Source organism: Pinus tabuliformis, chromosome 2_1, assembly GCF_031772625.1.
Source record: "Pinus tabuliformis cultivar Carrire ecotype Pingquan chromosome 2_1, CPIR1, whole genome shotgun sequence".
NCBI lineage: Eukaryota > Viridiplantae > Streptophyta > Pinopsida > Pinales > Pinaceae > Pinus > Pinus tabuliformis.
In genome coordinates, this window is record NC_142299.1 from 168,900,409 (window position 1) to 168,918,695 (window position 18,287).

General features: G+C 42.7%; 1 protein-coding gene across 1 annotated transcript; it reads left to right on the forward strand.

Annotated features, from left to right (window-relative positions):
• Positions 1–208: 208 nt before the first annotated feature.
• LOC149199250 (uncharacterized) lies at positions 209–8,543 on the forward strand. The gene is made up of 2 exons (XM_089400505.1): positions 209–366; positions 8,132–8,543. The coding sequence occupies exons 1-2, from the start codon at positions 209–211 to the stop codon at positions 8,541–8,543; spliced, it is 570 nt and encodes a 189-aa protein (XP_089256631.1).
• Positions 8,544–18,287: the final 9,744 nt, after the last annotated feature.

Consider the following 18,287-nt stretch of genomic DNA (forward strand, 5'->3'; position numbering starts at 1 on the left):
CTGTGCAATTCAATTGGGGTTGGAAGCAATAAAGCATGTCATACAGGATTGCACGGGCTTGGTGGATTAGTCACTCTTCACGCTAACCTCACTGTAGGAAGATCCAACTATATAGCGTCTAGAGACAGAAGCACAGTAGGTGCAGTAGGCATATGGTAATGTCTGGGGGACCACACAGATGAGCACCCTTACTCATCAACTGGCCAAGATGAAGGAGGCCCAGGCTCTAAAGGAACAGGTGGATGTCGCACATCAGAAAGAAGCCATGCTTAAAGCCGGCATCCAGCCTTGGCTCAAGGAAGCATTCATAGTCACCACCAAGATCGAGGGAAAGTTGGCACAGATGCAGGGCATATATGAGTTAAGGCAAGGAGTTTGACAACGATGCATCGAAGATACGAACACCACTGGTACAGCGGACAACGGAAGAATTTGTTGCGGACTTAGGCGAAGCAGAGAAGCTGTTGGATGGACTCCGCACGAAGATCACCACACCAGCCGAGTGACTTGGGATTGGTCTTGATGATTGTGTTGGGGGCCTGTTGGGTAGCATATCCCCCCATAACACGTTTTTGGGGCTTAAAGCCCAAGTTTTGGTCAATGTACTGTAAAGACCCCGCAAAATGCGGGTGTGGAGTGCGAGAGTCTACGGTTGTCCAACCTAAAATAATATAATTTAAAGTAAAATTTGTCGGCCTACCCATGATCAACGAACCATGGGATTGTATAAATAGAGAAATGCTCTAAGTGTAAAGGAATTCTTAGTTTTGGGGAGAAAAAACATGTTCTTTTGGATGATGAATTAGCTCTGAGTCTGTAAGTTTGAGTCTTGGGTTGTAGTAGTAGGAAGAGGCTCTGCAGCTCTGTGTGCAGAGGGCTAACAGAGTTTGCAGCTGTGTGCGTGGACCCCTATAGCTAAGTGCATAGGGTAGAGTTGGGATTGTACTTAGAAAGAGAATAAATAAAAGATAAGTTTGATTTGGAATATTGTGCTTCTGTTCATAAATCTGTGTGTCTATGCTTTTGTTATATTTATGCATCTCTTTGCAGTTTTATGGTTGCGCGCACTTGTTATGAATGTTCAATGATTAATGAGAATATTGGGCCCACATAATTAAGTTAAGATATGGACTAACAACACAATAAGGATAAAGGATCTAGACAACACCTCTTCACGCTCTTTACAGAGCTGCATGGAAGAAATTGCACAAGTTGTGAAGGACAGACAGTTGCACAGAGTAGCTCAAGCATGCAGGTTCAGTCCGCGAACTTCCTAGACTTCATCAAGACATCCCTAGGGTGCGGAAACCTGGTTCCAACACCCTCCAATACTACCTCGAGTGAGACCTCAATCTGCGCACCGCGAAGTGTTGCCAAAAGGGCCAGTAGCTTTGGGATTTGTTTGGCTAAATCGCTTCTGAACCTAGGTCAGGCCCAAATAAGCCAACAAATTTGGTCAAACCATTTCCCTAAGGATAATAGTTAGGAGAATATTTAAGTTTGAAACCTATTTTAAGAGCAAATTTTGTCATAGCATTGCTTGTGAAATAAGATGCATTGTCAAACATGAGGGAAGTTGGTAGACCAAATTTGGTAATAATAAATTGGTCAATAAATTCGATGATGTTTTCAAAATTGGCTACCTTAAGTGCAATTTCTTCCACCCATTTAGTGAAGTAATCAGTCTGTAATGACAGGGTCCCCTGCGGTCAAGTTTTGGGGAAGAAAGCCTAAGTTTTTGTGATGTAAAGTGTAAATTCTTCTTAAGTTATGGCCACGAAGCACGTAGAAGTAAGTGTCATAAAGGGATTTTCCCTTCTTTTGTGTAAGTTGTGTCGGCTTGTAGAGACCTACCCATGGTCCGCGGAGCATGGGATTGTATAAAAAGGAGAGTCTTAGAGAGACTAAGGCAGTGAAGTTCATAGTTGATGACGAATGTAATGGGTCATTAGAGTTGAAGAGTGAGGAGTCTTAGAGTAGAAGAGTGGCTCTGCAGCTGTTTGAATAGAGGCCTAGAGTAGAGTCTATAGTTGAGTGCGCGGACCCCTGCAGCTGGGTGCGTAGGGTAGTCTAAGTTTGTAGGCAAATCTGAAGCATCAATAAAGAGAGTATTTTGGAAATATTTGTGTTTTTCCCATTTACTTCTGTTATGAATGAATGCGTTTATGTTATGATGAATATTGGGTTTATGATTTAATATTGTATTGATGTGCAATTATTTTACATTGTTATATGAACGCAAGTAATAATATATGTTTACACGAAGAATATCTTAATGCATGCTAAATATATCAGACACTTAAGTTAATATGGGTAATAACAGACTTAGGAGTGATTATAGAGGCACGTAAGTGGTTGATTCACTTGTTTAGGGTCCGTGAAAGACAGTCATAGAGCTTCGCGAAGGCCTAGAGGCTGGTAAGAGGGCGTTATATCGATAAGCCCTCAAGGGCTTATCGATCTACGTAGAGGAAGGTTTAGGGAATAAAATGACATCATAACCATCTCTAGGTGCGGAAACTTGGTTACAGCATCCCCCCATACTGCTTCGAGTGAGACTTCAGCCTGCGCTCCATGGACTAATGCCTAAAGGGCCAATAGTGTAGGGATTTGTTTGGAAAACTGAACTCTGAACCTGGGTCAGGACCCACTAAGCTAACAAATGGTTCTGTTTCTGGGACTAGGATTTGCATAAAGAGATGTGTGATGTCGCATCACTGGAATCCAACTAAGAAAGAAATTGAAGATTGGTTGGATAGAAAGATCCACGAATTCGCGACGCAAGAAAATAGAAATCCACAATTAACAGATGACCAGGGGAGGTGGAGACTTGACGATACAATAATGTGGACCTTGGAGCTAGTGCGAAGATTGGAAGCCTCTGAAGATAAGATCATGTGTGTTGTTGATAAATGGCTTGATCGTATCCTTAGAGGGTTTATGACAGAGTTTGCGGTCGATACATCAGTCAGCTACAACGAAGTAGAGTGACGCTTCTTCAAGGTACCACGAGGTAAATATCTGAGATCTTTGAATACTTAGATTAAAATGCTCTTGTGTGAAAAGTGGGTTATTCAATTACCTTGATGTTTGGAGCTACACGAAGTATAAAGTTATTCAGGGATATAAGGGGAATAGGACCTGAATATAACTCGTTGATCGAGCCTCCTCTGAGAGACAACAAATAAGCAGCATAGGCTTCTCTGCAGAGCGTTGTCCAGTTAATAAGGCAGGGGTTCCTGCGAATACCACATCCATTGACACCACCTCCATCCTCACCTCCACCACATACAACTTTGCCCACACCACCACCACCTCCACCACCATTCAATATGGCGAATTCAATAAAATTGCCCATTTTCAAGGGCTTGGGGAATGAGGACCCAGACTAGTTTTGGTTCGTTGCGAGGGCTATGTGGGAATCCCATGGCATTACAGATGATCAGATGAAGAAAGCAACATTGGTTAATTCTTTGCAAGAATACACGCTAACATGGTACGTTAAGTACTAAACTGATAACCCGACGACTGCGTTGGCATACATTCAGACTGCATTGAATAAGGAATTCAGTAGGCCCAAGTTGGAAGTTCAATCGATTGTTGGATTCAAGGAGATCATGATGAAGCCTAGTGAGAAACCCTGGGAGCTAGATCAGAGATTGAAGTGCAAGATCCATGAAGCTAACATGAATCTTATGGATGGAAAACACCGTGAATGGTTTGTGGCTTCACTCTTGCCTCATCTGAGGGTTTCTTTTTCACAACAAAAGATTGGGACCCAGGCGGAGGCCCCAGAAATTGTGATGAGACTTCACAAGGCACCAATTCAAGACACTTCTTTGGGAGTTTAGTAGATTCACGCGAAGTTGTAGAACCTTTTCCAGAGTCTGAAGAAGGATAGGGCAACTCAACTAGAAGTGCGCGAAGAAGTTTGGTGTTTGAAATGTAAGAGTCAAGGGCGTGATAAAGATCATTGCCCTGTCTTCGTGAATTATGTTGCAGGAGGAGGACCGATGCCTCTCAGACCAGAAGCTCAAGCAGGGCCAAGTACAGGGCCCACACTGTGGTTTGTTATCTGTTAGGTAGCTGGAAAACATGTGACAAATAATTGCCACTTGGTGTAGAAATTTGTACAGACACCACAGTGGCTCTTCTGCAACTTCTGCAAATTAGTAGGACACGAGGAGTGCAATTGTCATAGTTACGAGTTAATGATGGAAATAATGCCCATGTATCAAATGCAGACATAAACTTAGCCTCTGATCAAGGTGTTGGGGGAGCGTGAGGAGGATATCAGGTGCGCAGATGAGGTGGAGGCAAAGGAGGACCTACACGAGGCCAGGGACACTATCCGCGAGAATGAACAAACCCAACACACCTGTCATTCCGATACTATACCCAGTTTGACCACACGATAGAAGACTTCCCTGTATTAATATCTAAGATGTGCAAAAAGGGGACGTAACCTCAGAAGCCTACACAAAACCTGTAGATGATGAGGGATGAACCCGACGAAGAGGATCCCAATGTGAATATTGTGTTGCGAAATGGAATGACGACTCGTGAATATAAGGGAAAGCGACCTGAAGAAGGTGAATGGGTCTGCAAAGCTCCAGAAAAGGAGGTTGGCTTTGATTTGGAGCACATGATGGAAACCTTCATGGAAGCAAAGAAAAGCTTCGCTCAAGCTTCTACCTCACGAAGTCATGAAAAGCAATTTGAAGACATGGACCCATCAAGGCTTACTACCTTTTTAGAGACATGTATGAAGTTTCTACATGATAGCAAGGCCGTAAAGGGATTACAAGAGCTGATCAATAAATGTGTTGGTAATGATCCTGAAGGATCGTGCATGGTCAAGAAAATTGGTAAGCATAAGGCAAGAACATGGCGTGAGATGAGGCTCACCGTGCAAATAGGAGAGTATGAAATGGACCAAGTTATTCTAGATCTTGTGTCAGATGTGAATGTTTTTCCAAAACAAACATGGGAGAGAATCAGGAGACATGTGCTGCAGTGGTCTCCTATTCAATTGAGGATGGAAAATCAACAAAAGATTATCCCCACGGGAAGATTGCAGGGAGTGACAGTCGATATTGAAGGCGTGAGTGCGTTTACAGATTTCAAAGTAATAGAGATTGTTGATGATAGCAATCCCTACCCCGCACTCCTTGGGATTGACTGAACTATCGAGATGAATGGGGTTATCAACTTGAAGAAGCGGACGATGTCATTTGAAATAAAATCACTCCACATAGTAGTACCTTTGGACCCGCAGAAGGACCACGCTATAGTGAATCGGTCCACAATTACTAAAGTGACGATGATTTGGACTAGATTTATAAGATAATGGTGTGAGATCAAGATTGGGTGAATCTAACAGTAGATGGATGTAGAGCATGGGATCGTGAAAGCTCCTACACATCAGATTTAGATGAGGAATTGGAACACTGGCATAATTGATTTCACGAAGTGTCTACACTACACTGTAACATGATTACCAAATCATTGCATTGTGTATCATCAGAGGTAAGAAGTTTGCCTTATTATGATGGTTTAACTGACATCAATAAATTTTTGGATGCATTTGAAAGGGAAGTGACAAAGAAGCATCACTTCCAAGCCTTGGACTTGGTGCTGCGCACTATGCCTGCAAGATGGTGGGGTACGCATAAAGACAATTTTGATGGATGGCACAACTATAGAAGACTGACGAGAGTGCATTTTGGTCAGCAAAAGGTGTGATTGACATAGAAATATGATGGAAGGAGTGATCCACGTGACCACTTGGAAAAATGGACTAATGCTTATGGAGTAGAACCACAATTGAAGTGGGTGCATTTGTTCTGTCACACTTTAGACGTGATACCAATGAATTTTTACTCAGAAACAGAGCTCTTCCAGGGCAAAGATGAATGGGATATTTTGAGATAGGGATTCTTGATGACATTCCACTTTGAAGATGGATTTGAGTGCATTGATGAAGCACTACAAGAGGTCAAAGAAGCAATCTTCAGAATCCCACAGGATCCCTTGGATTTGATTCAACCAGTTTGGACCACCCAACGGTACCATGCATTGGAGTGCTACAATGTGACTACCGATGAAGAAGAGGAGGATCCAAGGAACATTAATATCCTAGAGATAGAAGGTCACCGCGAAGTTGAGGGGTCATAGATAGAGTATCCAGATATCACCGTGCCACTAAAAACTCGAAAAGTGAACATTAGGACAGAGGCGAAGCCAAAGTTTGCGAAGATAGGAGACTACTGGGATGATGCTATGGTGGATAAGGTTGTTGAGTTGCTCCGCGAGTACTAGGATTTGTTCCCTACAAATTATTCAGACTTGAAAGGGATAATAGGAAATTTAGGAGTAATGAATATAACATTGAAACTAGACACGAAGCTTGTGAAGCAGCGGCCATATTGCCTTAATCCTAAGTATAAGGAAAAGGTCCTCTTAGAGTTGGACAAAATGTTGGCAACAGGTATCATTGAACCACTAGAGGAGTCCAACTAGGTAAGTCCTATGGTCATTTAGGAAAAGAAGTAGAAGGATGAAATAAGGATCTGCATAGATCTTAGGAAACTGAATGATCCTTGTGTGCATGATCCTTTTCCAACTCTGTTCAACAATGAAGTGTTGGAAAATGTTGGTAGACAAGAAGCTTTCAGTATCCTATAATGCCTTTTGGACTAAAGAATGCACTAACAATCTTTTTGCGTGTAGTCATTGCAGCATTCAAAGAGTTCATTCACAAGTTTCTGGAGGTATACTTTGATGATTGGATGGTGTTTGAATTGGTCAAATGCCATGTGGCTAGTTTGCGCTTGATGTTGGATACGTGCCAGAGGTACCAAATCATGCTAAACTTGAAAAAGTTCTTATTTTGCGTCCCTTTTGGAATCTTGTTGGTTCATCTAGTGTGCAAACAAGGATTAATGGTGGACCCAACTAAGATCGTGGTTATAATTAATTTGGAGGCGTCAAGAAGTGTTAAACAACTGCGCGCAACACTAGGTCATACTGGTTATTATCGAAATTTTATCAAGAGTTATGCTCATATTACCTTGCCGATGGAAAAACTATTGAAGAAGGATGCTACATTCTATTTGAATGAAGAATGTGAGTGGAGCCTGGATGTATTAAAAGAAAATATGGTCACCGCGGTGATCTTAGTCTTCCCAGATTGTAAGAAGGAATTTCATGTACATGTGGATGCATCGTGTATCACGTTGTGAGCAGTACTAACACAGGTCAGTGAAGGGGAATTGGATCACATGATAGCATTTGTGAGTAGGAAGCTGTCGAAGGCTGAAAATAACTATTCGATGATGGAGCACAAAGGTTTGGCTATGGTGTATGTGCTCCAGAAGTTCAGGCATTACTTGCTAGGCGAACACTTTAAGATGTGTACAAAACATTCTACATTAAAATACCCGGTCAACAAGCATGTGTTGGGGGGGGGGAATATGTAGATGGCCGATGTTGTTTCAAGAATATGATTTCGAAGTCATTGTGAAGCCAAGGTGATTGAATGCAGGACCAGATCATCTATCGCACATTGAAACAAGTGACGAGCCCACTAATTTGGAGGAAGGACTGCCTAACGAATAGCTCTTTGCAGTACGCATAGCAGACAACCATTTTGTAGATATCACCACTTCCTAACTATGGGAAGGGCTCTAGAGGGGTACTCTAGTCAACAAAAGAAGGAATTGGTGGTGCGCGCAACATATTTTTCTATTATTTCAGGTCACTTATATAAGATGGGCGTAGATGAGATATTGTGATGTTATGTGCCTGAGTTTGAATGAAGTAGCATCCTAGCCAAAGCTCATGGAGGGGCTACGGGAGGCCATTATGCAAGAAAAGCAACAACACAGAAGATTTTACGCACTGGGTTGTGGTGGCCAACTATGCATAAGGATTCGAAAGAATATTGTAGGGCGTGTGATGCATATCAGAGGATGGGCAAGCCATCAAGGAGGGATGAGATGCCTCTGAATCTGCAAGTGTCATTGTAGCCATTTGAAAAATGGGCAATTGATTTTGTAGGACTGAATCAACCTCCAGGAAAGAAGACGGGTGTGCGGTATATCTTCACTGCGATTGAGTATTTGACCAGATGGGTGGAGGAGCAGAATGTAAAGGATTGTACAAGGGCAACAATAGCGAAGTTCCTATTTGAATATGTGCTAACCGGGATCGATTGCCCGAAGGTGTTGATGAGTGATCATGATATGCAGTTCCTTAATGAAACGCTCAGCACACTAATAGAAGAATTCCAAGTTTATCATCAAAAGAGCATGCCATATCACCCTCGGGCTAATGGGCTAGCAGAAACGTTTAATAAGATATTGGAGAATGCACTGACAAAGGTTTGCAATGAGCAAAGGAATGATTGGGACTTGTGCATACCAGCAATGTTATTGGCTTATAGAACTACTTGTAAGAAGCTAACTGGACAAATGCCTTTTCGACTGGTCTATGGTGTAAAAGTTGTGATGCCGATTGAGTACATTGTGCCTAGTCTATAGATAGTGATGTTCATAGGAATGGTGAACCACGGAGCCTTAGAAGAAAGGCTCACACAACTGACAGAGCTGGACGAAGAGAGATTCTTGGCTAGTGTTGGATTATGGGGGCCTAACCCAGATTCAGCATTAGATAGCCAAAAAAATCTCTACACTACTGGCCCCTTCGGCATCAGCCCGCAGAGCGTGGACTGAAGTCTCACCTGAAGCAGTATGGGGGGATGCTGGAACCAAGTTTCTGCACCCTTTAGATGGATGTGATGTCAGTTTATTCCAACTATACCTACCTTTGCGAAGGTTTCTAGCTCTCTGTTCTACCCTTCAATACCCTCGCGAACTATTACAATCGGCCTCTGCGTAGCCCTAACCAGGGGTTAATATTCTTTCATGCTACTAGGGCAACGAACTGTGATAATTCCACAAAATACACTAAGTATCTTACTTATCTTCTTAACAAATCTTATTTAGCTTCGTGTAAACATATGTTCTTACTTGCGTTTACTTAATCAACACAGTTATACACATTCACACATCATATAAGCAATCGAAGTGAAATTCATACCCAATATAACAAATGCATAAATAGGAAATAAAGACGTTGAAATTATAGAGTACTTCTCTTTATTGATAATTCCAAACTACTACAGACACGACTCGCCCTGTGCACTCAGCTGCAGGGGTCCGCACACTCAGCTATGGACTTCTAAGCCTTTGTGCACTCAGTTGTAGAGCCTCTACGTATGTTACGACCCAAAACTTAGAATTTTACTTAGAGCTATCTCTCATACATCATATCTTCTTCATGTTTTTCCTCTCTATCTACTTAGAGCTTCACTCTATTCATACAATCCCATCGTCCATGGACCATGGGTAGATCTTTTACAAATGACATTACATTATCAAAATAAGGGCGGACAACCATATGACTCTTTAACAACTACGCGCTCCGTGACCACAAAATGTGCAGTCTTTACATTAGGATTACAAAATTGGACCAAAATATGGGCTTTAAGCCGCAAAACTACCCTTGGGGGATCCTGCGCCCAATAGACCCCCAACAAAAACATCATGACTTTCCCTCTAGTCACTCTATATCTTAGCGTGAAGACCTCCCAGATTTTTTCGGATTGCTGAAACTTCGGCAATGCACTGAGCGGCTACCTATTGAACTTCCTCCATGCATTGTATGGTGACCACTATTGCTAAAATGCTGCGCTGAATCCTCTGCTGAGTTACTTGCAGTTGTGTGAGCTTTTCTTCAATGGAGGTTGTAATTGTATAAAGCTCATCGATCCATAGTTGTAGGCATGCTTTTAAGACTGCTTCCTTATGCTAAGCAGCATCCACCTATTCCTTGAGCGCCCCTGCCTCCTACATCCGTGCAAGCCTCCATGTAAGGAAAACTATCTGCGCAGTCCCTTTTACCTTCTCTTACTTCTGCTGTAGCTCACGTGCCTCTGTCTCTAGGCGCTCTACATTCGGGTCCTCCTGCAGGGTGGTTAGGACCTCGAAAGATTGTTCGAACAGTTGCATGCAATCTGCCACTACATCGTCAACCACCGCTATGATGGCACCATATGTTGTGGCAGGTACATCCGAAGCCAAGCAGATGTTGCGCGCCCACACGATGAACACTTTTGTCTTACCTGAAGGCACAATATCAGTAGTAGACGAGGGCTGGGGGTTGAATTTGGCTGCCCTTCCCATGGAAACCCTCTACCAACTACAGAATGGGGTAACTACTGAGCTCCGCGCCAGGGAGGGCCCCACCCTCGAAGTCTTGAGCGAACAAAAGCTAAACATGGAAAATCTCAGCCTACAGCATGACGACCTGGTCGCACAGACCCAAGGATTGGAACAAGCCATGGAGGAGGCCTGTAGCAGCATACCAAAGTTGTTAGTGTTCGCGGTACTCCCAATAGCAGAAAAGATTCACCAACTGGCGGCTGGAGTTCGCAAGGCCCAGGAGGAGGTAGCGAAGGTTCAGTTGGAGTTGAACCTGCAGATCACTAAGCTACGGCTGAAGGTGTAGCTCTCTACACCCCGGGAAGTCAGAGAGCAGTGCCACTGTGCAATTCAATCGGGGTTGGAAGCAATAAAGCATGTCATACAGGATTGCACGGGCTTGGTGGATTAGTCACTCTTCACGCTAACCTCACTGTAGGAAGATCCAACTATACAGCGTCTAGAGACAAAAGCACAGTAGTTGCAGTAGGCATATGGTAATGTCTGGGGGACCACACAGACGAGCACCCTTACTCATCAACTGGCCAAGATGAAGGAGGCCCAGGCTCTAAAGGAACAGGTGGATGTCGCACATCAGAAAGAAGCCGTGTTTAAAGCCGGCATCCAGCCTTGGCTCAAGGAAGCATTCATAGTCACCACCAAGATTGAGGGAAAGTTGGCACAGATGCAGGGCATATATGAGTTAAGGCAAGGAGTTTGACAACGATGCATCGAAGATACGAACACCACTGGTACAGCGGACAACGGAAGAATTTGTTGCGGACTTAGGCGAAGCAGAGAAGTTGTTGGATGGACTCCGCACGAAGATCACCACACCAGCCGAGTGACTTGGGATGAGTCTTGATGATTGTGTTGGGGGCCTGTTGGGTAGCATATCCCCCCATAACAAGTTTTTGGGGCTTAAAGCCCAAGTTTTGGTCAATGTACTGTAAAGACCCCACAAAATGTGGGTGCGGAGTGCGAGAGTCTACGGTTGTCCAACCTAAAATAATATAATTTAAAGTAAATTTTGTCAGCCTACCCATGATCAACGAACCATGGGATTGTATAAATAGAGAAATGCTCTAAGTGTAAAGGAATTCTTAGTTTTGGGGAGAAAAAACATGTTCTTTTGGATGATGAATTAGCTCTGAGTCTGTAAGTTTGAGTCTTGGGTTGTAGTAGTAGGAAGAGGCTCTGCAGCTCTGTGTGCAGAGGGCTAACAGAGTTTGCAGCTGTGTGCATGGACCCCTATAGCTAAGTGCATAGGGCAGAGTTGGGATTGTACTTAGAAAGAGAACTAATAAAAGATAAGTTTGATTTGGAATATTGTGCTTCTGTTCATAAATCTGTGTGTCTATGCTTTTGTTATATTTATGCATCTCTTTGCAGTTTTATGGTTGCGCGCACTTGTTATGAATGTTCAATGATTAATGAGAATATTGGGCCCACATAATTAAGTTAAGATATGGACTAACATCACAATAAGGATAAAGGATCTAGACAACACCTCTTCACGCTCTTTACAGAGCTGCATGGAAGAAATTGCACAAGTTGTGAAGGACAGACAGTTGCACAGAGTAGCTCAAGCATGCAGGTTCAGTCCGTGAACTTCCTAGACTTCATCAAGACATCCCTAGGGTGCGGAAACCTGGTTCCAACACCCTCCAATACTACCTCGAGTGAGACCTCAATCTGCGCACCGCGAAGTGTTGCCAAAAGGGCCGGTAGCTTTGGGATTTGTTTGGCTAAATCGCTTCTGAACCTAGGTCAGGCCCAAATAAGCCAACAAATTTGGTCAAACCATTTCCCTAAGGATAATAGTTAGGAGAATATTTAGGTTTGAAACCTATTTTAAGAGCAAATTTTGTCATAGCATTGCTTGTGAAATAAGATGCATTGTCAAACATGAGGGAAGTTGGTAGACCAAATTTGGTAATAATGAATTGGTCAATAAATTCGATGATGTTTTCAAAATTGGCTACCTTAAGTGCAATTTCTTCCACCCATTTAGTGAAGTAATCAGTCTGTAATGACAGGGTCCCCTGCGGTCAAGTGTTGGGGAAGAAAGCCCAAGTTTTTGTGATGTAAAGTGTAAATTCTTCTTAAGTTATGGCCACGAAGCACGTAGAAGTAAGTGTCATAAAGGGATTTTCCCTTCTTTTGTGTAAGTTGTGTCGGCTTGTAGAGACCTACCCATGGTCCACGGAGCATGGGATTGTATAAAAAGGAGAGTCTTAGAGAGACTAAGGCAGTGAAGTTCATAGTTGATGACGAATGTAATGGGTCATTAGAGTTGAAGAGTGAGGAGTCTTAGAGTAGAAGAGTGGCTTTGCAGCTGTTTGAATAGAGGCCTAGAGTAGAGTCTATAGTTGAGTGCGCGGACCCCTGCAGCTGGGTGCGTAGGGTAGTCTAAGTCTGTAGGCAAATCTGAAGCATCAATAAAGAGAGTATTTTGGAAATATTTGTGTTTTTCCCATTTACTTCTGTTATGAATGAATGCGTTTATGTTATGATGAATATTGGGTATATGATTTAATATTGTATTGATGTGCAATTATTTTACATTGTTATATGAACGCAAGTAATAATATATGTTTACACAAAGAATATCTTAATGCATGCTAAATATATCAGACACTTAAGTTAATATGGGTAATAACAGACTTAGGAGTGATTATAGAGGCACGTAAGTGGTTGATTCACTTGTTTAGGGTCCGTGAAAGACAGTCATAGAGCTTCGCGAAGGCCTAGAGGCTGGTAAGAGGGCGTTATATCGATAAGCCCTCAAGGGCTTATCGATCTACGTAGAGGAAGGTTTAGGGAATAAAATGACATCATAACCATCTCTAGGTGCGGAAACTTGGTTACAGCATCCCCCCATACTGCTTCGAGTGAGACTTCAGCCTGCGCTCCATGGACTAATGCCTAAAGGGCCAATAGTGTAGGGATTTGTTTGGAAAACTGAACTCTAAACCTGGGTCAGGACCCACTAAGCTAACAAATGGTTCTGTTTCCGGGACTGGGATTTGCATAAAGAGATGTGTGATGTCGCATCACTAGAATCCAACTAAGAAAGAAATTGAAGATTGGTTGGATAGAAAGATCCACGAATTCGCGACGCAAGAAAATAGAAATCCACAATTGACAGATGACCAGGGGAGGTGGAGACTTGACGATACAATAATGTGGACCTTGGAGCTAGTGCGAAGATTGGAAGCCTCTGAAGATAAGATCATGTGTGTTGTTGATAAATGGCTTGATCGTATCCTTAGAGGGTTTATGACAGAGTTTGCGGTCGATACATCAGTCAGCTACATCGAAGTAGAGTGATGCTTCTTCAAGGTACCACGAGATAAATATCTGAGATCTTTGAATACTTAGATTAATATGCTCTTGTGTGAAAAGTGGGTTATTCAATTACCTTGATGTTTGGAGCTACACGAAGTATAAAGTTATTCAGGGATATAAGGGGAATAGGACCTGAATATAACTCGTTGATCAAGCCTCCTCTGAGAGACAACAAATAAGCAGCATAGGCTTCTCTGCAGAGCGTTGTCCAGTTAATAAGGCGGGGGTTCCCGCGAATACCACATCCATTGACACCACCTCCATCCTCACCTCCACCACATACAACTTTGCCCACACCACCACCACCTCCACCACCATTCAATATGGCGAATTCAATAAAATTGCCCATTTTCAAGGGCTTGGGGAATGAGGACCCAGACTAGTTTTGGTTCGTTGCGAGGGCTGTGTGGGAATCCCATGGCATTACAGATGATCAGATTAAGAAAGCAACATTGGTTAATTCTTTGCAAGAATACACGCTAACATGGTACATTAAGTACTAAACTGATAACCCGACGACTGCGTTGGCATACATTCAGACTGCATTAAATAAGGAATTCAGTAGGCCCAAGTTGGAAGTTCAATCGATTGTTGGATTCAAGGAGATCATGATGAAGCCTAGTGAGAAACCTTGGGAGCTAGATCAGAGATTGAAGTGCAAGATCCATGAAGCTAACATGAATCTTATGGATGGAAAACACCGTGAATGGTTTGTGGCTTCACTCTTGCCTCATCTGAGGGTTTCTTTTTCACAACAAAAGATTGGGACCCAGGCGGAGGCCCCAGAAATTGTGATGAGACTTCACAAGGCACCAATTCAAGACACTTCTTTGGGAGTTTAGTAGATTCACGCGAAGTTGTAGAACCTTTTCCAGAGTCTGAAGAAGGATAGGGCAGCTCAACTAGAAGTGCGCGAAGAAGTTTGGTGTTTGAAATGTAAGAGTCAAGGGCGTGATAAAGATCATTGCCCTGTCTTCGTGAATTATGTTGCAGGAGGAGGACCGATGCCTCTCAGACCAGAAGCTCAAGCAGGGCCAAGTACAGGGCCCACACTGTGGTTTGTTATCTGTTAGGTAGCTGGAAAACATGTGACAAATAATTGCCACTTGGTGTAGAAATTTGTACAGACACCACAGTGGCTCTTCTGCAACTTCTGCAAATTAGTAGGACACGAGGAGTGCAATTGTCATAGTTACGAGTTAATGATGGAAATAATGCCCATGTATCAAATGCAGACATAAACTTAGCCTCTGATCAAGGTGTTGGGGGAGCGTGAGGAGGATATCAGGTGCGCAGATGAGGTGGAGGCAAAGGAGGACCTACACGAGGCCAGGGACACTATCCGCGAGAATGAACAAACCCAACACACCTGTCATTCCGATACTATACCCAGTTTGACCACACGATAGAAGACTTCCCTGTATTAATATCTAAGATGTGCAAAAAGGGGACGTAACCTCAGAAGCCTACACAGAACCTGTAGATGATGAGGGATGAACCCGACGAAGAGGATCCCAATGTGAATATTGTGTTGCGAAATGGAATGACGACTCGTGAATATAAGGGAAAGCGACCTGAAGAAGGTGAATGGGTCCGCAAAGCTCCAGAAAAGGAGGTTGGCTTTGATTTGGAGCACATGATGGAAACCTTCATGGAAGCAAAGAAAAGCTTCGCTCAAGCTTCTACCTCACGAAGTCATGAAAAGCAATTTGAAGACATGGACCCATCAAGGCTTACTACCTTTTTAGAGACATGTATGAAGTTTCTACATGATAGCAAGGCCGTAAAGGGATTACAGGAGCTGATCAATAAATGTGTTGGTAATGATCCTGAAGGATCGTGCATGGTCAAGAAAATTGGTAAGCATAAGGCAAGAACATGGCGTGAGATGAGGCTCACCGTGCAAATAGGAGAGTATGAAATGGACCAAGTTATTCTAGATCTTGTGTCAGATGTGAATGTTTTTCCAAAACAAACATGGGAGAGAATCAGGAGACATGTGCTGCAGTGGTCTCCTATTCAATTGAGGATGGAAAATCAACAAAAGATTATCCCCACGGGAAGATTGCAGGGAGTGACAGTCGATATTGAAGGCGTGAGTGCGTTTACAGATTTCAAAGTAATAGAGATTGTTGATGATAGCAATCCCTACCCCGCACTCCTTGGGATTGACTGAACTATTGAGATGAATGGGGTTATCAACTTGAAGAAGCGGACGATGTCATTTGAAATAAAATCACTCCACATAGTAGTACCTTTGGACCCGCAGAAGGACCACGCTATAGTGAACCGGTCCACAATTACGAAAGTGACGATGATTTGGACTAGATTTATAAGATAACGGTGTGAGATCAAGATTGGGTGAATCTAACAGTAGATGGATGTAGAGCATGGGATCGTGAAAGCTCCTACACATCAGATTTAGATGAGGAATTGGAACACTGGCATAATTGATTTCACGAAGTGTCTACACTACACTGTAACATGATTACCAAATCATTGCATTGTGTATCATCAGAGGTAAGAAGTTTGCCTTATTATGATGGTTTAACTGACATCAATAAATTTTTGGATGCATTTGAAAGGGAAGTGACAAAGAAGCATCACTTCCAAGCCTTGGACTTGGTGCTGCGCACTATGCCTACAAGATGGTGGGGTACACATAAAGACAATTTTGATGGATGGCACAACTATAGAAGACTGACGAGAGTGCATTTTGGTCAGCAAAAGGTGTGATTGACATAGAAATATGATGGAAGGAGTGATCCACGTGACCACTTGGCAAAATGGACTAATGCTTATGGAGTAGAACCACAATTGAAGTGGGTGCATTTGTTCTGTCACACTTTAGACGTGATACCAATGAATTTTTACTCAGAAACAGAGCTCTTCCAGGGCACGGATGAATGGGATATTTTGAGATAGGGATTCTTGATGACATTCCACTTTGAAGATGGATTTGAGTGCATTGATGAAGCACTACAAGAGGTCAAAGACGCAATCTTCAGAATCCCACAGGATCCCTTGGATTTGATTCAACCAGATTGGACCACCCAACGGTACCATGCATTGGAGTGCTACAATGTGACTACCGATGAAGAAGAGGAGGATCCAAGGAACATTAATATCCTAGAGATAGAATGTCACCGCGAAGTTGAGGGGTCATAGATAGAGTATCCAGATATCACCGTGCCACTAAAAACTCGAAAAGTAAACATTAGGACAGAGGCGAAGCCAAAGTTTACGAAGATAGGAGACTACTGGGATGATGCTATGGTGGATAAGGTTGTTGAGTTGCTCCGCAAGTACTAGGATTTGTTCCCTACAAATTATTCAGACTTGAAAGGGATAATAGGCAATTTAGGAGTAATGAATATAACATTGAAACTAGACACGAAGCTTGTGAAGCAGCGACCATATTGCCTTAATCCTAAGTATAAGGAAAAGGTCCTCCTAGAGTTGGACAAAATGCTGGCAACAGGTATCATTGAACCACTAGAGGAGTCCAACTAGGTAAGTCCTATGGTCATTTAGGAAAAGAAGTAGAAGGATGAAATAAGGATCTGCATAGATCTTAGGAAACTGAATGATCCTTGTGTGCATGATCCTTTTCCAACTCTGTTCAACAATGAAGTGTTGGAAAATGTTGGTAGACAAGAAGCATATTCATTCACTTATGGGTTCTCAAGGTACCATTAGATCAAGATCGCATTGAAAGATAGGAGTAAGACTACCTTCGCGATCGAGTGGGGATGCTTTCAGTATCCTATAATGCCTTTTGGACTAAAGAATGCACTAACAATCTTTTTGCGTGTAGTCATTGCAGCGTTCAAAGAGTTCATTCACAAGTTTCTGGAGGTATACTTTGATGATTGGATGGTGTTTGAATTGGTCAAATGCCATGTGGCTAGTTTGCGCTTGATGTTGGATACGTGCCAGAGGTACCAAATCATGCTAAACTTGAAAAAGTTCTTATTTTGCGTCCCTTTTGGAATCTTGTTGCTTCATCTAGTGTGCAAACAAGGATTAATGGTGGACCCAACTAAGATCGTGGTTATAATTAATTTGGAGGCGTCAAGAAGCGTTAAACAACTGCGCGCAACACTAGGTCATACTGGTTATTATCGAAATTTTATCAAGAGTTATGCTCATATTACCTTGCCGATGGAAAAACTATTGAAGAAGGATGCTACATTCTATTTGAATGAAGAATGTGAGTGGAGCCTGGATGTATTAAAAGAAAATATGGTCACCGCGGTGATCTTAGTCTTCCCAGATTGTAAGAAGGAATTTCATGTACATGTGGATGCATCGTGTATCACGTTGTGAGCAGTACTAACACAGGTCGGTGAAGGGGAATTGGATCACATGATAGCATTTGTGAGTAGGAAGCTGTCGAAGGCTGAAAATAACTATTCGATGATGGAGCACAAAGGTTTGGCTATGGTGTATGTGCTCCAGAAGTTCAGGCATTACTTGCTAGGCGAACACTTTAAGATGTGTACAAAACATTCTACATTAAAATACCCGGTCAACAAGCATGTGTTGGGAGGGGGGGAATATGTAGATGGCTGATGTTGTTTCAAGAATATGATTTCGAAGTCATTGTGAAGCCAAGGTGATTGAATGCAGGACCAGATCATCTATCGCACATTGAAACAAGTGACGAGC